General features: G+C 32.9%; 2 protein-coding genes across 3 annotated transcripts in view; one reads left to right on the plus strand and one right to left on the minus strand.

Moving 5' to 3' along the window:
- LOC134725897 (uncharacterized) overlaps positions 1-7,990 on the plus strand; it is a 54,771-nt gene extending 46,781 nt beyond the window's left edge. The window contains exons 1-6 of one of the 2 annotated variants that reach the window (XM_063590166.1): positions 72-217; positions 1,768-1,937; positions 3,001-3,116; positions 5,157-5,293; positions 5,861-6,045; positions 7,707-7,990. In XM_063590166.1, coding sequence (XP_063446236.1) covers positions 1,773-1,937; positions 3,001-3,116; positions 5,157-5,293; positions 5,861-6,045; positions 7,707-7,784 — 681 coding nt within the window. In that variant the 5' untranslated portion in view covers positions 72-217; positions 1,768-1,772 and the 3' untranslated portion in view covers positions 7,785-7,990. Of the gene's footprint in view, positions 1-71; positions 218-1,767; positions 1,938-3,000; positions 3,117-5,156; positions 5,294-5,860; positions 6,046-7,706 lie in introns of those variants that run through there. The other variant, XM_063590167.1, reaches the window with a different exon arrangement.
- Positions 7,991-9,106: 1,116 nt separating this feature from the next.
- LOC134725896 (transmembrane protein 26-like) lies at positions 9,107-20,421 on the minus strand. Its single transcript, XM_063590165.1, has 3 exons — positions 20,213-20,421; positions 19,865-20,021; positions 9,107-9,922 (listed from the first exon to the last, which is right to left on the minus strand). The coding sequence occupies exons 1-3, from the start codon at positions 20,404-20,406 to the stop codon at positions 9,158-9,160; spliced, it is 1,116 nt and encodes a 371-aa protein (XP_063446235.1). The 5' UTR covers positions 20,407-20,421; the 3' UTR covers positions 9,107-9,157.
- Positions 20,422-21,027: the final 606 nt, after the last annotated feature.

Genomic DNA, 21,027 nt, shown 5'->3' on the forward strand with positions numbered 1-21,027 from the left:
TTATTACTGTTTTAGTACTATTGTCCGCAAGACGGAAATTTTACAGGTAAATTGCTAAGTCACTAAAACACCTGGAATCAATATTGCACGCTTACTGACCCTTTAAGTTTGAACCTATAAATGTCCTATATCATGACCACTCAAATAACTTCAGGTTTAAACTAAATTTATCAAATCATTAGGAGACATCTTCCTAATTAGACTACACGAGTTTCAGGTATGTAAACTTTATTACGATTGTAAATTTGTTTGTTTGTAGAAAGGATAGATTAGCTTGTAACCAGAAAAAGCTTTACTTTAATAATTTATAATAAGGCATTTATATAGTAAAAAGTATTTAAAAGGTATTGAATCCATTACAATTTTAAAAGTTTTACTATCATATCATAAATGGCTGCCTATTTTAATTTTTGATTTGTTCGTCATACGAATGCATATTAAATGTGCATATCGTCATGCAGCATCCCTCTATGCAGTAATGGAAGCATGATCTGTTTGGTTGATAACACTGAGATTCATGTTGAAACATTGGTAAATACCTATTATACAAACATGTCATTGTCTAACTCTTACGGTTAATGGAGACCTCGTCCTAATTATGTGAATGTGTGTATGTTGCTTATACTACTGGTATAGTTCCGTTTATGAGGTGAAATATCTAAAAAGAATTAACTGCAAATGGTTTATATTTTGTTAATTGTTATTATCATCCTATAAATAAAACACACATAAGTGGTAACGCAACATATTCAATTTATGTATCACCTTCAAGCTTTATGCACATTTTTGATTCCTAGCTTTGAATTTACACTTGCTCCTTTTTAGTAGGTTTTGGACTTTCACATATTTTAGCCGCTCGAATATCTATAAAGAGAAGTTAATAGATATAATAAACATATTAAATGCAATATTTGCCCTTCATTCTGCTTTTCTGTTGATTCAAATGAACGGAGGGATGTATACCTGATTTACTAAATGATGAGTGGGATAAAGTTTAAGGTTAATGACGATGGTCTGATAAAGAATGACACATGAACTCTCTAATTCTGGAAAGGATTGAAGTCTCATATATTGTGAAAAGTTACCAATATCATTATATTAGTTGAGAGAATTGTTCTTTGTTATGAATTTTTTTTCACATTTGATTTTGATATCAACGCTCTGCACATAGTTCCTATGGTCCTGTAAGATTCCTAGGTCATAGACAGACTTCAAACTATGTTCCAATTTGTTATAATCTATTAACCAATTTTTTAATGATCAGTTTTCATGTAAATTCAATTACCTGAAAACCTTGTAAAATTCCATTAAAATGTGACTTTATAGTTACAGAGGCACACAAGGAAACAAAATTGATACGATAAAAGACAGGGTATCAATTTCCTAATTACATGTATAAGCCTTGGTCGCACCGTAAAGCCTTGGTCGCACCGTAAAGCCTTGGTCACACTTTACCGGATAGCACGGACGAACGACAACGGATGAAAATAAAAGTTGTCCGTTGAAAAAATTGTTATCCGTTGGGAGTCCGTTGATGAAATGACCGAATGAAACGGACGTGTAACGAATGCATAACGGACACACAACGGATATGCAACGTATGAGAAACAGAAACGTACCGCACAGAATGGATGTCGAACGTACATCCGACGGATGTTATTTGACTATCACCTTGGTATATATATCTTGTTTTATCTATTCTCGTTTCAAAAGTGAAATTATATATGCAGGAAAAAAGTTTTAATCATTACATTTTCTTTTTATTAGTAAAAATGCCAGCAAAAGTATTATTTGTTCTAACCAGTCATGATAAATTAGGAGCTACGGACCACAAGACCGGTTGGTATTTACCGGAAGTAGCTCATCCTTACCACGTACTTAAAGCCAAGGGACATGACATCACATTTGTAAGTCCAAAAGGAGGAAAAGCACCAATGGTAAATAAGAATACTTTAATATTTATAAATCACAATCATTTCATTTGTTTTAAATGTTGGTGCTGACATATCAAATATCATTGACGTGTATATTGTAGCATTGTTACTATAATATTTTAAAAAATCGAAATCAAATCTGATTTGTTCCCCTGTCCCAGACATAGCCACATTGAATCAAATGATGTCAAAGTTTTCCAGTGCTCTTAACCATTATTGATTTAGCCTTCTAGCAATTTTATTCGACCGGACCACATGAGTGTTAGATAGACTAAACTCGCGTAGTCTTGCGTTTTAGTTTATAAGCCTGGTTACTTTGATGAATATTTACTGGCGAATGACAGGTTACTTTGATGAATTTTCACTGGCCAATGACAGGTTACTATGATGAATTTTCACTGGCGAATGACAGGTTACTTTGATGCTTTCATACGTCGCTAGTTAAATTGATTTCGGAATTGCTCTTTTTTACACGGGCTTTTGATTACACACTAGTAGACTATTTCCAGGTAAAGGGGGAGGGTTGAGCTCTCACAAACATGTTTAACCCCGCCGCATTTTTGCGCCTGTCCCAAGTCAGGAGCCTCTGGCCTTTGTTAGTCTTGTATTATTTTAATTTTAGTTTCTTGTGTACAATTTGGAAATTAGTATAGCGTTCATTATCACTGAACTAGTATATATTTGTTAAGGGGCAAGCTGAATGACGCCTCCGGGTGCGGGAATTTCTCGCTACATTGAAGACCTGTTGGTGACCTTCTGCTGTTGTTTTTTTATTTGGTCGGGTTGTTGTCTCTTTGACACTTTCCTCATTTCCATTCTCAATTTTATTTTATTTCCATATTATCGACTAATGACCCCGCGGACTATATCATTTTTCGTGGGTAGATTATTCTAACTTCTTTTAATCGCTCTTATTTGATCGACTACCACAGCTTCATACTACAAGTTAGTTAACTAGCCGAAAAAAATATTTCACCAGCGTACAAAGTCAGATATATGAAAACAGTCTATTGTTTACTCACAAACACACATAAAGAGTATACGTTTCATATATTGTCTATTGCAGGATCCCGGTAGTGGAGAAGCCTTCAAAGATGACCAAATCTGTAAGGATCTTCTAGCCAACAAAGAGGCAATGTCAGCAATTGATAACACACGCAAACCATCAGAAATTAAAGCAAGGTAATCATAATTCACTAAGATTGATGGGCTTTGCTCATTTTTGAATGCCGTACGGTGACCCATAGTTGTTATTTTCTGTGTCATTTTGGTCTCTTGTGGAAGGTTGTCTCATTTTGGCAATCATACCACATGATGGCACATCTCCTTTTTTTATAAGAGTTAAATGCACTTGTTTTGTATATTTGGAAATTTAATATAAATAAGTTTAAAGTAAACCTTATCAAAGCGCACTACTTTTTAGTGGGAAACAAAAGTGTCTATACAGATTCAGGCACATGTAATGATGTGTGATGATAACATTGACGGTGATGCAGCGGGTATTCATAACTGACACGATAACCATTCTGTCTCAAACAAATCGGGTTCAGAATCTGTGGAGCCTGACTTTATGGAACCAATTTAAGTGGTTAAATAATTCGACAGCAGCTTGAAGTTTAGCGTATTTTCTACAAATCGTTGTGAAGACGACAAAGATGAAACCACTCCTCCGTGACTTAAATCTTCATGGATATCTGTAAACCCGCCTGTACGGAGAAAGGGCTCATTTGAAATGTAAATGGATATAGATCATGCCAAATCAATAAGAAGCAACCCTAACTACACAAAGATGTAGAGAAAATGAATGGTTAGCTTGAAAAATAAATATACTCTTTCTATATTAAATCTATCTTCGATTGCAATGAGTATGCTCCTTTAGGATAAGGGGGACTGCCCCACTCATTGCAGTTATTCTCTTTCTTACAATATTAAATATACCCAAACTGTGTGGCCTGTGTGAATTCAATAAGAACATGTCCTTAGGAGCTATGCTGCCAATTTTATTTATGCATTAAAAACATTTCAGTACAGACTATTTACTTTTAATGGGGTGCTATGGATTTCACCCCAAACTTTCAATTGAGGAAGATTCAATGGTTACTTTTTTTTTTATTAAAAATACACTCTTTAATAATTGTCTTATAAATCTATAATATATACATTTTTCTGATGAAAATACTCTACTCATGAAAACATTCTAGTCAAGAAGCATACATGTCTGAATATATTTCTTTTAAAAACAGTTCTAGTCATAATGACATTCCTTGTTTATAAGTGTTCCAGTATTTAATAATTATACCATATTCTATGTCATAAATTGGATAATGACACTATGTTAAAGTTTCAGTTTTGGTTAAAAAGTTTTTTTTATCTGAATGCCTGTTCATTTGATGTTGGTTTTCAGCATGTCCAGTGTTTGTTGTTTAAAAAAAAAAAATTTCTTCACAAGAAACTTGGTTTAGTGTAACTGCTTTTTTAAACTGTATTTTGGCTGATAAAATAAAATATTTTTCCTACCTACCGACCCTTCAGTCTGAAGGTACAGTCGGAAAACTGCAAACAAACATATTGTTAAGGTTGGCCTGAGCGCCATGCGTGATACGACTTCATTTCAATAGTATGCTATAAATGAAAAAAGCGCTAGAATTATACTATTGGCAGTAATGATTATTCTATATATGAAAATATGGTATATCTCATAAAGAGGTACTAGAGTTATCGTCCAAAAACAACGTACGAAACTAAAAATCTTGTTCAATTTAATTGGCAATTTCAGTGTAGGCATGTCTATGTTTGCGTCAACAGAGTTGAAGTGTTTGCATTTAGCATATTTTACTTGATTTCGATGACTAAGTAAAAGGATTAATTACAAGAATATGTTTAGGAATTAATTGTATTAAGGGGGATTGAATTTTTCGTTTTAGTTTGAAGTGTGAGGTGTCTGTATAATATCGATGTCACTTGGATATTCAGATTTGTTTATAGTAATGAAATATATAATGTGTATCAGAAGAACATGTAGCGAAAACGTTCGAATTGGCATATTGTTACTCGAAAACCCAATAATCTCATACAAGCAATAATTTCTGTCATGCTATACCGATATTTAGAGGCATTTTTCCACGGAATTGTTCAATCATTCATACTTGAAGCAACCTTTAAAATCTATACAGTTTTTTTTAACCAAAATATAAATGAAGATGTCTTGATCTTTATTTTCAGTGATTTTAAAGCTATATTTTATGCTGGGGGACATGGTCCTATGTTTGATCTACCAGAAAACCAGGAGATAGCAAAAATAGGTGTTGGTATTTATGAAAACGGAGGAATTGTCAGTGCAGTATGTCACGGACCAGTGGGTAGGTATTTAGTATAGCAGTTTTATTGAGGACTTTCATTTCATTTTAAAAGCATCTCTCATAACTGAAATCTGACAATTTTTAATGAAAAGTCGTGATGATATTGGTGAAAATATTATAACAAGACAACTACGAAATTTATTATAAAATTAAACTAAAAAATAAAGCTAAATTGTTTGTTATCAATTAAACAATAAACAAGCTCTTGATGAGCAAACCAGCTTCAAATAAATACTTGAGGAATTTCATGCGTCCGAAGAGTTTGCAGGTTTTTTTGTAATCTTAGTGTGGAACATTCAAACATAATCATTACAAACCTAGGCATGCGTAGATAAGCTGAAATGTTAGAAACAGTACATACATAGGTGTGCTAGATTAATTGTTACTGAGACATGACGATTTCATTCTTTGGTAACTAAAATCGTCATGTTTTATTGTTCTTGCGGTTTAAGCGTGCTATCTATCCTAAAATTTTAAATCAAATTAATGGCATTTCATGCAAAAAAAGTGTAATCTTGTATCATTTTTTTTTTATAGTAAAACACATTTTGCAATTTTGTATTTTAGGATTAGTTCCATTAAAACTTTCCAACGGTGAACATTTAATAAAGGGCAAGAAAGTAACAGCATTCACAAATGAAGAAGAAGACGGCGTAAAACTGACGCCTGTTATGCCATTTCCGTTGGAAACTAAACTTAAAGAACTTGGTGGAACTTTTGTAGGAGTTGACATGTGGAAACCAAATGTACAGGTTGGTATTGTACCATAATTATCACAATATGGGATATTACTGGTAATAGAAAGTTTTAATCTTTTTTGTGAACAAATTTATCACTAGTCTTTAAAAACATTAAAAAAAACGCTTGGCTAAATGGTATACCATTTGATATCCAGAAATAAATGTGTTTGTGTGAGCCAAAATTTGTTCATGTGAAAAAAATTCCAGTGGAACTAATTTCACAGGAAATATGTTCTGGGAGAACTTTTTTCACATACAATTTCTATATAATTTGTTCTATCTCTATGAAATAAGTTCCACACTTTACCTGGTTAGAAATAAGATCTGGGTTTGTGAAATTTGTTCCTTACCTAATGAAATAAGTTTCATGTTTGTGAGATTTGTTCCTTACCTGGTGAAATGAGTTCCTTGTCTGTGAAATATATTTCACTGGTTAAACAAGTTATCTTATATATGTTTTATTTTTTGTGTATTTCAAACTTCTGTCTGTTTTGTCATGATCTTATATTTTTGTAATATATATTTAGTATATATTGATTATACATGTACCTATATGTTGTAAAACATTTGGTTAATAAAGAATTGAATATACTGAGCACTTGTCATCAGTGAGTTTAAAGTCATGATAATGTAATAAATAAAAAGTGTAATTATCCAATTTGGATCATGTGGAGTAAAACAAAAGTTTAATAACATACTCAAGTGATAATACTAAAAATGACACTTATAAACCAGGAAAGAGAAGAATAAGAAATAATAATAAAAGTCATTCCGAAAAAAAAGTATTATAGTTAGATTAACATTTGTACTTTTTTGAAAAGGACAAAGTGACTGATCAATTATATTGAAAGACATAAAGAAACAAAAGACAAGTACACTCTTTTAAAACTGTGCAATTACCATAGCTAAGTACATGTATGTTTAGAACACCCATGACAGATCAACAGGAAACAAGGAGGTGGAACACCACATAAATGATAAAACAAAGATACAAATAATGATACATTATCATCGCTTGTATTTCTTTCTTCATCCTACAGTCATGCCTTCAATGGCAAATGTACTCCATGCAAGCACACTACTTATTTTCTGTGAAATAGGTTCGAGCAGAACATTTTCATTGATTTCTATAAAAATACCTTCGTTCAAAACTAATATCACAGTAACTTATTTCACTTTTTTTTAAATTTTAATATTGCAACAAAACTCATGGTGCTGTGATTTTTGTTCCGGAACTAATTTCACACTTGGTGAACAAATGTCACGCCAGGACAAATTTTGTGTTACATTTTCTGCTCGTTTTCATCAACGTTTCTTCTAGAACAGTAAAAGTATATCATTTCAAACGTAAATCTAATCAAACATTCGAGTACATCTATCATTGTATACTATCATTGTACAAATGTATATATAATAGCATTTGTTTTTAGTTTTTAGTTTGAATCGTTATGTCTTTTTATTCCTTGATGCAAGGGAATAGAGTTTTTCCACATTAATACCAAAAACTCTCAGAAAGTAAAACAAACTGTTAGTCAGATTATAAATGTTCAGACTACAGATATGAAGCCTAACGATTTTTCCTTCATCAATGGCTTGTTGTAGTTTAGAAGCTTATTGAAATGATGTTTCAAGGATGAATGTTGAATGTACTTTATCAAACATTTATGTTTCAGGTTGACGGTCGCCTCATTACTGGACAAAATCCCGCCTCAGCAACACCTGTAGGAGAGGCACTTGCAAAACTTTTATAAACATTTTTATCTGCTGTGTCGTACAACTTTGATTGAAAAGTACTAATAAACATTTTATGACATGTTGAGTTTGGAATATGTATATATTATATATATATATATTAGACTTGTATATTGTATTGATGATTGTTACTTATATGATTGTCTTATGAGTAATATCAAAGTAGTTTGAATTATATAAAACATTAAAAGTAAAAAAATATCAATGTATTCTTCCAATTTTGATTTCGGTTTCGATACCACGCTTTGACAGTTTCATGCCTAAAAATGCCTCTTTTTGAGAAGAAAAATTTATGTAAAAAGTAAAATCACAAAAATACTGAACTCAGAGGAAAACCAATTCGGAAAGTCCATAATCACATGGCAAAATCAAATAATAAAACGCATCAAAAACGAAAAGACAAGAACTGTCATATTTGTTAGCATAACTTTTCATTTTTATGTGCTGATCTAATACCGGTATTGTATTTAAAATTTGTGTGTATATCTTACAATGAAGAAAACAACAAAACAACAGAAACACTGCAGTAAAAAAAAAAACAAACGACAATGCAACATACATAGAGACGAACTATTAGATAACAACTGCCATATTCGTGAACTCGTACATAACATTTTAAGAAAAAATAGTGGGTCGAACCTGGTTTTGTAGCTAGCCAAACCTCACGCTTTATGGCAATGTCGTGTTCGGTCATTAAAAATACAAATGTTGACATTGAAATTGAACCAAAGGTGAACCATTTTGTTGACTGATTCGATCAACAAAAACTCATTCTTACACAGGAAAAAAGGATACCTAAATTATTTTTTAACCTGTAATAGGGAATAAACAAACCTAGAAAAGTCTAATTGCACGAGGTCACTATCTCTTTATAAGTATGTGTATGATTATATCGGGTCATGTGACCGTCTGCAGTCTTCGCTTGTCATCTGGATGGTAAATTAGATAATCTCGACTAAAACACAAACGAAATTCTAATAAAAATTAGCGAATCCATGTATTGTTAATGGTTTATTTCGGATTAAATGTCCTTTTTATATATACGTTTCAGTATAAATCAGTTATAAATCATAATTTTTATATGAGAATTTGAGTCAAATAAGTGTACATAGATTTGACGGCCAATGCCCCTTTTTATGTACTAGTATTGTCAATATATGTTGAAGTACACACCATAGTAATTACTTTCATTGAATATTAGTAAATTATGTAATATGTGCTTCCATTTAAAATCTATTTGTATTTGTGTTGTCTCTGTTACTATTTGTTTAAATATTAAGTTTGTCAAATTACTTTTATGTCATTTATATGACTTCTGCTTGTATCAATAGTAATCATTTCTTTTTGGCCCTCGGAAATAAAATTTTGATAATTATAATCCTCCAATTTTGTTTTCATAACTACAAATTTGTTTCTGAGGTCTTTGAGAATTGCCGTTTCTCGTCCCATTTCCGTTTCCATTATGTTTACCCGTGTTTGGATACGGTTTGCTTTGATACATATCAGATACAACTGAAACTTGTTTCGGAGCGTCTACTTTTAATTCCATGTCACCAAGTTCCATGAATGAATCTAGACTTTTATTGCCATCGTCCTTTTTCTTGCTCCCTAAAATAACCGCAAAACGATACAGCAATAACATCACAACCAGGAGATTTTTGGCGGTAAAAAATATGATGCTATAATTGATGAGGTTATATGTTGCAATAGTGTAAAGACGAACGGTAACAAATGGGATATCTTGCATCAACATGGCGACCAAAATGCTCCATACTTCCGTTGAACAACACGAACAGCCACATGATTTCCTTGGTGGAGACTGAAGTGCCACGCGGCCTCGTTTTACATTTCTAGTAGCTGTCAGAACAAAACAGAACTGAAGTAAACTTAATGTCCAAATGATCAAAACTGCGAACGTTAGATGTAAATTTTCGCGTACTTCTTTCTCGTCAAATAAAGTAAACAGCTCGGTAATGTCGGATGCCATTCCAATAAACACGAATAGTAGTTGTGACAACTCGTTTCTTGAGATGTTCCCCCGTGGTAAAAGCCATCGACCAATGATCATGAAGTATAACAATAATTGTTCAATGATAACCACCCAGGTATCAGGTTCCAATTGAATAGAAATGGAAACCTGAAATGTATAAACCAAACATAAATACAATAATGGAGGTATAACATTAAAATAAAATTTTAGACAGAAAATATAGTTACAGAAAAAACATAACGTTTGTGTAATATAGACACTTAACTTATATCGGATATGTTCCTTACGTAGTAACTATAATCCCCTTCCCTTTCATGAATGTGACCTACCGAATTAGACTATTTACCGGATTTGTTAACACATAAACACGACGGGTGCCACATGTGGAGCAGGATCGGCCTACCCTTCAGGAGCACCTGAGATCCCCCCTAGTTTTCGATGGGGTTCGTGTTGTTTATTCTTTAGTTTTCCATGTTGTCTCATGTGTACTTTTGTTTTTCTGTTTGTCTTTTTCATTTTTAGCCCTGGCGTTGTCAGTTTATTTTAGATTTATGAGTTTGACCGTCACTTTGGTATCTTTCGTCCCTTTTTTAAAGTAAATTTGTTTAATAAAAACATATCACTATGGCCGTTTTTTGCGTCTGAAATGCTCCATGGACACACCCTCGTGTCTGTTATCGGAACGACATATACAATATGATCTGTGTTCACGATTTCTTTGAAAACAATTATTTTTGGCTATCATGTACCTATGATTTTTGTGAGCAGAGTTTGAGCTGTATTACCTATTTAATATATCGAATGATGACAAAACTACCTAACTGTGCTGTGAAGTTTTTGGTCACCACTTCTGGATTCTGGTCCAGCTTTATGGACTCAGGGCGATGTGTTTGCTTTGTCTGTTTTTGGTTAACTTAATATGCTGCTTTGGCGGGTTATTTTTTTTTTTATACTGTTGTTTTGATATATCATGGGCATTTACTTCATAACCTACATGAAATGCTGCTTTAAAGCGAAATATTTTTGGAGTAGTGTTTACATTTTTTATCTATGTAGTTATACACATTTCATATTTAGAATGTTAAACAAGCAAATAATATGTTAATAATACAAATCATAAAGTAAAATTTCAGTATTTTCCATATTTGTACATATATTATCAAGAAATGCGTAGAAATTACCATAGTAATGCTTATCACAAGGAGAAAATGCGCAATGATTACTGCAGATAGCCTGCGAAATAAATGTTTTAATCCCTAATGCATAATACATTTTATATTTTACAAATTATTTTCTATCAACATATGAAATAATCGCAATATTTCATGTTACGATAAAAATCACTCTCTATTTGATGTTATAGTTAATGTTTTCACGTACAATGGCTATGCTTATGAAATGTCTACAAATGACGCCTACATTTGCAATTAAGTGACAAAAACGCAACTGCATTTGGTAATGGAATCGTTCCAATCAAAATTGTGTCAATAAAGCATATAGTCCATACACTGCACATAAAGTATATATTCGTTTGATGTTGTTATCTTTTTTATTTATCAGTTCTCCTGGGATGTTGGAATCAAATTAAAAATATAAAAATAAGTTTGTTTATGTTATTTTTTTCGAATATGATACAATTTATGTATAACCCGAAAATTGAACAAAAAAACGCTCAGAGAGTAGAAAATATCTTTGGCCTTAAACTATTCGGCTTTGATTGTTCCTGGTGAAAGTATGTCAATGGGAGCGCTTCGGAAGCATGTAGTTTATAACGCGTTGTTTTGAATTTTTTCGAAGCACTTTTGTTTACATAAGTTCTGAATGTAATGAATTTTAAATATTTAGTTATCTGTCGCGGATACCAGCCAACTCAGCATAAGCTATACACGAATATATCTCATATTTTTCATTTATTAGGTGGAATAATAGGGGAACCACTTCAATATATCGTTTGACGTCTAGTGATTGACACTTCACACCATTACTGGGTTTTATTTTGGGTGTCACTTAACCATTATTATCTATGATTTAAATCATTGTATATGTTCGTATTCATACGCTGTGATATTTATCCAAGGGAACAAAAAGCACCAAAATAAAGATGGATCATTTGCAGTCGCAGTTGAGACAAAAAAATACAGTCGTTGTCATGATACGAGTTATGATCTTCTCATATTATGAATTTAAAGTTGTGAGTGATTGTGCTTGATTTTCATATGTTGAAGATATAATCTTTCATTCCGTTTAAATGAAGTTTGGTGCTGGCAGGTCAGTAACTGCTAGTAGTCCTTTAGTTAATTTGCATATCATTGTCATTTTGTTCAGTTTCTTCTGATAAATATTCTGACATCAGACTCGCTGATTTTGACTGTGCGAATGGCTGTGTGTTTGTTTATTATACATTGGCTAGAGTTAAAGGGGCTGATTGAGATCTCACATTACATGTTCAATTCTACCATATTTTTGCGCCTGTCTCAAGACAGGAGCCGATGGGCTTTGTTAGTCTTGTATTTATTATTTTAATTCTAGTTCATTTATATGATTCGGGGTTTAATGTGACATTTCTGCTCTTTGGTCGGGTTGTTGTCTATTTGAACCATTCTCCATTTCCATTTTCAATTTTATATTCCTTAGTAGTACAAAGTTTATTATCTAAAACGGTTTTGAAGTATTATTTCATTATTAAATGTATTAAGTGAAACCAATTATTGGTCGATAATCTGCACATGTAGCACTATGTTTAAACAGTTGGATAAACTTTGAAGCATTATCAGTGTTTAATTAATCTAACCAAAATCAAATACATAAATACCACGAAAGCAAATGAAAAACTCGTAATGAATATTAAAATAAGCAAATATTTACATCATCAAGGAAAACATTATGTCAATACGAGTATGCTTTTCCCTTCCGTCCCGAAAGACAAAGTAGCCCAATAACTACGAAAGAGAAAAGGCATGCACATAGAAACAACTAATACAAATATACTAAAAAAAATATGTAATACTACAGTCATTGGAACACACATCAATAACAGATTGTGACGTCAAACTCTCTGCCATGATTATTTTCTATATTACACGTATAGCCACAAAAAGAAAATCGCACAAATATCTAAAAGGAATTATATGAAATTGAGAATGGAAATGGGGAATGTGTCAAAGAGACAACAACCCGACCAAATAAAAAAAAACAACAGCAGAAGGTCACCAACAGGTCTTCAATGTAGCGAGAAATTCCCGCACCCGGAGGCGTCCTTCAGTTGGCCCCTAAACAAATATACTAGTTCAGTGATAATGAACGCCATACTAATTTCTAAATTGTACACAAGAAACTAAAATTAAAATAATACAAGACTAACAAAGGCCAGAGGCTCCTGACTTGGGACAGGCGCAAAAATGCGGCGGGGTTAAACATGTTTGTGAGATCTCAACCCTCCCCTATACCTCTTACCAATGTAGAAAAGTAAACGCATAACAATACGCACATTAAAATTCAGTTCAAGAGAAGTCCGAATTTATATCTATATATCTATCAGTTGCTTTCTATGAAGTTTTCCTTTAGATCTAATGTATTGTTAAAAATGTTTTGGAACTAAAAAACAAAATATAAGGAATAAGATGCATGAAGTTAGAAATGTTAAACCACAAGACAATACCAAATCATCGAGGCAAATCAAAAGCAAAAAAAACCAAATAATTGACTAGTAGTAGATGCACAAAAAACAAACAAGCACAACAGGTACTTCAAAAATTAAATCTTAAATAAAACTGAGACATAAATAAAGTCATCATAGATACCAGGATTAAATTTTGTATTAACGCCAGACGCACGTTTCGTCTACAAAAGACTCATCAGTGACGCTCGAATCCTAGAAGTTGAAATAACCAAAAAAATGTTCGAAGTTGAGGAGCATTGAGGACCTAAGATGTCTAGCAAATAAAAATAGATCGGAATACACATTGAAGGAAACTACACAACTTCATTTATCGATTATGTGTTATAAACATGTTAAAGCGTGGAAGCGTTTTAAGGTTACCGCCTTGTGCCAACCAAACACACTAGTTGTTTGAGAATATGTTTTTATTCATTCCGTTGAAAACTCTCCATCAACAAGTCTAGAGAACCAGAGCTGCTCAATTGATGTATTGATATCCGCATCATTTCAAGAGAAAGTCTTTCCTTTCCATTATACAAGGGTCTTACTTGTGTTATAAATTTGATTTACACGGTTAGGATCTGATTTACACTGCCTTTGAATGCATTGTCGCTTAGCTTTTGTCTACGTGTACTGAAATCTGTTCTAACTTGAAATATGAAGGGATTCACTATGATTGCCTTTTAGACAACTTTCCATCAGAACCCTCATCTTCATTTTATGGAGGTATTCTTGTCCATACCTGATAGAGTAAAACCAATAATTCGGGGAATAACGATTTTTAAACCTTGATATCTTAAAGCCCTTTTTTTTTTTATTGTTCTGGTGAAGTAAGTAAATACCGTAGTTGCTACTTCAACATGGTCACATTCGAGAACATTATGACACATGTGATAATCTAGAAGGATAATCAGACTCAGAAGTTTAGAGGAATAATTGAGGTGAAATTTTCATACTTATTTTGGATTCTTTATTTGCCAATCTCTAGTGGAAAAGAGAGAAAGATTCAAACCTTCGCTATCATTTCCCATGGAATCTTTATTTGCCAATCTCTAGTGGAAAAGAGAGAAAGATTCAAACATTTGCTATCATTTCCCATGGAATCTTTATTTTCCAATCTCTAGCGGAAAAGAGAGAAAGATTCAAACCTTTTCTATCATTTCCCATGGAATCTTTATTTACCAATCTCTAGTAGAAAAGAGAGAAAGATTCAAACCTTTCCTATCATTTCCCATTGAATCTTTTTTTGCCAATCTCTAGCGGAAAAGAGAGAAAGATTCAAACCTTTGCTATCATTTCCCATGGAATCTTTATTTGCCAATCTCTAGTGGAAAAGAGAGAAAGATTCAAACCTTTGCTATCATTTCCCATTGAATCTTTATTTGCCAATATCTAGTGGAAAAGAGAGAAAGATTCAAACCTTTGCTATCATTTCCCATGGAATCTTTATTTGCCAATATCTAGTGGAAAAGAGAGAAAGATTCAAACCTTTGCTATCATTTCCCATGGAATCTTTATTTGCCAATCTCCAGTGGAAAAGAGAGAAAGATTCAAACCTTTGCTATCATTTCCCTTTGAATCTTTATTTGCCAATATCTAGTGGAAAAGAGAGAAAGATTCAAACCTTTGCTATCATTTCCCATGGAATCTTTATTTGCCAATATCTAGTGGAAAAGAGAGAAAGATTCAAACCTTTGCTATCATTTCCCATGGAATCTTTATTTGCCAATCTCTAGTGGAAAAGAGAGAAAGATTCAAACCTTTGCTATCATTTCCCTTTGAATCTTTATTTGCCAATCTCTAGTGGAAAAGAGAGAAAGATTCAAACCTTTGCTATCATTTCCCATGGAATCTTTATTTGCCAATCTCTAGTGGAAAAGAGAGAAAGATTCAAACCTTTGCTATCATTTCCCTTTGAATCTTTATTTGCCAATCTCTAGTGGAAAAGAGAGAAAGATTCAAACCTACGCTATCATTTCCCATGGAATCTTTATTTGCCAATCTTTAGTGGAAAAGAGAGAAAGATTCAAACATTTGCTATCATTTCCCATGTAATCTTTATTTGCCAATCTCTAGTGGAAAAGAGAGAAAGATTCAAACCTTTGCTATCATTTCCCATGGAATCTTTATTTGCCAATCTCTAGCGGAAAAGAGAGAAAGATTCAAACCTTTGCTATCATTTCCCATGGAATCTTTATTTGCCAATATCTAGTGGAAAAGAGAGAAAGATTCAAACCTTTGCTATCATTTCCCATTTCCCTACAAGACGTGACTAACAAGACCATTGGTGTTTGATATGCTGCTGATGCAGATGAAAGCATCACATTTTCTATGTTTCAATCCATTGAGACTCGAGTTTATGAGGCAATAACGTGTATATGTGTGGGATAGTGATGCAATATAAAACAATAATTTTATTGACTAATTTAAGTGCCATCGTGGGAGTAGAATCATTACAGTTTAATTATCACTGAAAGTACAAAACTAATCATGATTTGAAATGCAATGATTAAATAAATTAAAATCTTAAATGTATACATTTCTTAACTGAAAAAGACTGCATATTATATTCTGATGAACAAAAGCATAAAAAACAGCAAATATGGATTCCACTTGGAACACAAAATTCCATATAACAAAGGGGACATATCTTAAGACAATTAGTTATGTGTGCATCTCTTTCTTGGAACAGTTGCTTTAACGAATAGTTGATGGATTATATACATGATCTATGTATCTTCATGTTTACCATCCAAAGTAATTTACTTTTATCTGAAAGTTTAATAAAATTATTATTTTTATATTGTTGAAAGTAAGATAAGCAACCAGTTGTTTATCATTGACATTGAATTTCATCTTCAACAGGATTTTTATATAAATCAAATTTTCTTTCAATAGTATCCACGTTACAATGCATATCTTTCCTTCTTGGTTTTGAGGTTATGTGAACTAGCTGTTAACAATCTTTTTTACTTTCAGTGCCACAACTTAAATATTTTTCTACTTGACAATGTGTTTATGATCGAGCGTAGTAATGTGAATCAAGAGCTCCCTGTGTACAGCATTAAAGGGTGTTTTGAAAACTATATCATTAATTCGGTTTCGCAAACAAGTTGCTCTACTTTTGCAAGTACTGAAAGTTGTATAGTAATATAATCGGGGTATAAAAAATGGGGAAAAAGTAATAGTGGAAAGGTCTCTTGAAAATTGCTTTGATAATTGTGCTCGTGATATGGCATGCTATATGTTACAGCATAAAGTTTGGCATGAACAAATACTTATGATATACTTATCTGATGATAATAGTCAATGTTATAATACATAATTACAAGATACTGGTATTTATTTTATGGTTAACGCTGTTGACATTATCTTATTGCATGGAATGTAGGCCTAAACTGTGCAGAGAATTTGGTGCATTTATTATAGAATCACTTGAGCATGAATGCAATATTTCCCACTGGACGATAAGCAAACTTTAAGCATAAAAATCCCAAGTTGAGATTTGGCTGTTCAACTAGCAATTGGTTAAGGTATTCTGAATAATCGGCTCACGGATGAACTTTTTAAACAGATTGGTTTTTGAAGACAGCATTTGTAAAAAAAAAAAAGATCTTTGTATCATGTATGTTTTATATATGTCGTTAAAATTTGGTAAAATACTTCAGGTTTCGTCGAAATTCTAGCGGATAGCAGAGTTTCGTGTACGATTTGAAGATCGCCTACATGTAAGATTCAAACACAAATATGTACAAACATCTTCTTCAGTACAAATAATGAAAAAGATGGGCCTTTAATTGGTCATTAATTGTAGACCCAAGAACAATGTTTGTCATCATTTGCCGTTTTTAACTTTCAAGTATGAGGTATCTGCTATCATATGGTGCTGTTTTCAAAATGTGTACTTTTATTTGATGTCGTCATTTGTTAACATGCATACATGTATTTGTCATCATTTGTTGGATGACGTCGACTGTTTTATCGCTTGATTTTTATTGTCAATCTATTACATCATACGCATTTGTCTAAAAGTTCTTTTTTTCGTAATGAGATGAACATGATAGTAACTTATGCCAACGTATGAAGTGGTTTTTATCGTCATATATAAACTTCCCATAGGATAGTATAGTATTGACATTCAGCATTGATTATTTTGGGTGTTTCTGACAAAAACATTAACCCTTGGGTGGCATGCTATACAGATAACACCCTCTTCGTTCAAAACGGTAATTGTGATGTTGTGAATATTTCAGATATCAAAATATCAAAAAATCCTCAGTGGTGATTGTGGGTCTCATCGGGGTCTAAGTGTGACGCGGTATTGTCGATGTTTTGTAAGCGTGACTCGTGAAAGTCAAACTATTGTGTCGTGAAAACGGTAAATGGGGTCTAGCGGGACCCGGGAAATGACAAAAAATGAGAATTGATTACGTACATAGTGTAAGCGGGATACGGGAATCTTACAAAACAGTTCAAAGAGGCTGGACGACAATGCCGTTTTTTTAATAAAAGCAATTCAAATGTTTACAAGACTGTCATGTTCTATGCGCTTGCAATAAAATCGCCAGTGCCCACCACTAGTGCCCTTTCGCTAGAATTAATCCCTCAAGGATGCCTGACAGGGATATACATATATGTTCACTCTCAATCTAAGTTAAACCCTTGCAAAAGTGCATGGAGTGTTCGTTTTGGCTGTGCATGATGCATAAATACACAGCCACTTCCAGTCAAAACGAGGACGTTGAATTTGATGCCTCTTGTATAGAGAGTACCGCGCTCTTTGCACGATAAAATCACATGTAACAACTATTTTAAGGGTTCGTATTTGCCTGCTCCAAGATAAAAGTATGTCCTTCACGAGTTGCAGGCCAAATTTTTGCCGAACTTCATCTCGGATTGCCCCTATTATAGGTCCCGTATCGTTAATTTGTTCTCATCATAAACATGTATGGGATATTTGCCACTGTACGTTAAGTGACACGAACAACCTATCAATGAGTCAATTGGAAGCAAGTGGTCCTGTCTGGCCCACCGATTATTAACTCCGTCAGCTATCGAGCCAAGAAACCTTTTGAGGGACTCCAAACCATTTCAATCGAATGCTAATCAAGCTTTTTGTCTTGTAAACGAATTTAACAAGTAACAGTAACCAGATCTATGTCTTCGCGCTGAAAGCCTAACTGACTGAGATAAAGTACAACAATAAAAGCTCTGCTACTTTACTTAGTGGTTTGAAAAGTATGTGCTGAGACGTAAAGTAATGAATTTGAAATACAACATTCTATCAACAAAGTGCGGAAGAAACAACTAATCATGATGCAGATTATTCCAAAAAAAATATGTTGTGTGCACAAAGATATGTATCAAACTGAATAATGAACAGGTGACATATCTTGAAAACATTCATCATATTGTCTTACATTGTCTTATCGGGGCCTTTTATAGCTGAATATGCGGTATGGACTTTGCTCATTGTTGAAGGCCGTACGGTGACCATCTTCTTTTTTTTTTTTATATCATATGCCCTTTTAAATAAGATACTACAATAAAGGTTGTAAGTTTTTTTTTAAAGAGTATTAGTATTGGAAGTTAACTCATAAACTAACGGTGCACACTTGTAACAATGAACAAAAAAGCTAAACAAGCAAACAACCCAATCAAAAATATCAGACAAACAGACAAGTTATTATCAAAAAGGTCCATCCGTTTCTTTTTATTTCAAGGATAACTAAAAGAAAAATTGATCGGCGATACTAAAGCCTGATGAAATATAATTATTTTTGTAATTGCTTCTTTAACGTTTTTTATCATGATATTAATAATTGATAAGTTATTCTCAACTGAGTAATTTCATTTACCATATATAATAACCTTTAAACTTAATTACTTAATTTAAAAGAACTGTATCTGACAAACAAGGATGTCATGTACTGGCATGAATATTAACCACAATGAAATAAGAACATATAAATAAGGGACAACACGTATAATAAATGTACAGGAGACAAATACAATAATATTGGAGTAATGTTTTCTCATTGTCCTTATTTGTTCTTGCAACATATTTTTCAGTATTTGGGATTAATTTGAGATAGAAGTTACGACAGTCATTGATGTTTTGGTTCTTAATAACTCAACTATTGTTTTAGCTGGATGATGTAGCAGACTGAATGCACGTACAATATAGTGGTTAATTTCTATGCCATTTGGTCTCATTCGGAGAGTTGTTTTACATGCAAAGAGATTTCTATTTTGTACAGTACAAACTTATGTACAAGCTAACTTTGTACGAATCGTCGCCAATACAGTGCTTACAATTTTACATATTCATTTCGCAGGATAAAGGGCATTTTTTACTATACATTCAGAAAGTTTATAATTAAATAAAATGACTTGAAAATAAAGGGGACATTAAAAAGCATCATACATACCCCATAAAAGTTAGGCAATCCGACCGTGTTAGTAGAATTGGTGTCAGTCGTATGGGTTGCATTTTCTTCCTTTACAAACCGATCGCGCCTGTCTAATTCTAATAACCATATTGCAGGAATAGTGCTACACAGGTAGAAGAAAAAGCAAGGACAGAACCTGCAATCAAAAACAATAAATCCTTTTCCATACTGTTTTGTAAACATGCACAATATGCTTGATCGTTTGTTTGAAGAATAATGGGAAAGGAGGAATAAGGGAGAAAGATAGCTGTTATGAAAATTAGAAAGAGAGCAAATTAGTTCGGTTATGTTTTCTGTAAAACTCTGGCAAAAGAAATGTATTCTTACCATTTATATTCCATTCCTTTTCTGGCTATTATTGTAATCAATCCCTCTATAAGGAAAGCTCCGTCCGCAATAGCTAAGTACCAAAAATGCATATCATTTGCAATGTTGACCACTCTCCAGATAGCTAGTAAACTATGTACCAACAAAACTAGCCGGACCATAATGGCCTTCACAATATTAAAAAACGGCTTCATACTTGTTAATCCTGTTTTTTTCCTTTTTCTTGGCCAACTATATAGGAAGCTCTTGATTCTCTGCGTTGAATATCACCGCTCACCCAATCATTCGGTCACTGGTTATGGCTGGCATCTGATTGGATACTTAAATGAAAAAAAATGCGGGAATGCTTTTTTAATCCTTTCCTAAATGTTCTCCAATAAAATATATAGTACAAAATGAATCGTCACCTTCTCTCTAAATAATATTCACAGTTTCCATAACAAGATATCCTTCTAAAAGACTAATAATTCAAAAAAGACCAACCATTTCAAATATTTGTTTAGTGTAGAATTGTCATCATTACAACTTTATTTATTACCAGATCCGTGACACGTTTGGAATCTGTAATACTATAATTATACTGTTCCGATCAATCGCTTTCCAGTGCACTTAATTAATAACGCTAAATGATTTTTTTAAACATTTCTTTCTGTTAGAAACTCAATTCCCAGCTGAGTATGAATGCTTCATCAACGTTGATAAAGTTCGGAGTGTGAAAGCTTTAAAAAAATAATGTTTCCGTGGTTTTTTTTATATTCTCTCCTTCGACTTCTTTTGTGTAAATATTCGGTGAAATGAAAGAAACAATAACATTG

Source organism: Mytilus trossulus, chromosome 7 (assembly GCF_036588685.1).
Source record: "Mytilus trossulus isolate FHL-02 chromosome 7, PNRI_Mtr1.1.1.hap1, whole genome shotgun sequence".
Taxonomy (NCBI): domain Eukaryota; kingdom Metazoa; phylum Mollusca; class Bivalvia; order Mytilida; family Mytilidae; genus Mytilus; species Mytilus trossulus.

Excerpts from the sequence above, each read along its gene's own strand:
- LOC134725896 (XM_063590165.1), bottom strand. The coding sequence starts at position 20,406 with ATGAAGCCGTTTTTTAATATTGTGAAGGCCATTATGGTCCGGCTAGTT. Across the intron at positions 20,022-20,212 it reads AAAGGAATGGAATATAAATG|GTTCTGTCCTTGCTTTTTCT; the intron begins GTAAGAATACAT and ends TTTTGATTGCAG. Across the intron at positions 9,923-19,864 it reads GATTGCCTAACTTTTATGGG|GTTTCCATTTCTATTCAATT; the intron begins GTATGTATGATG and ends TATACATTTCAG.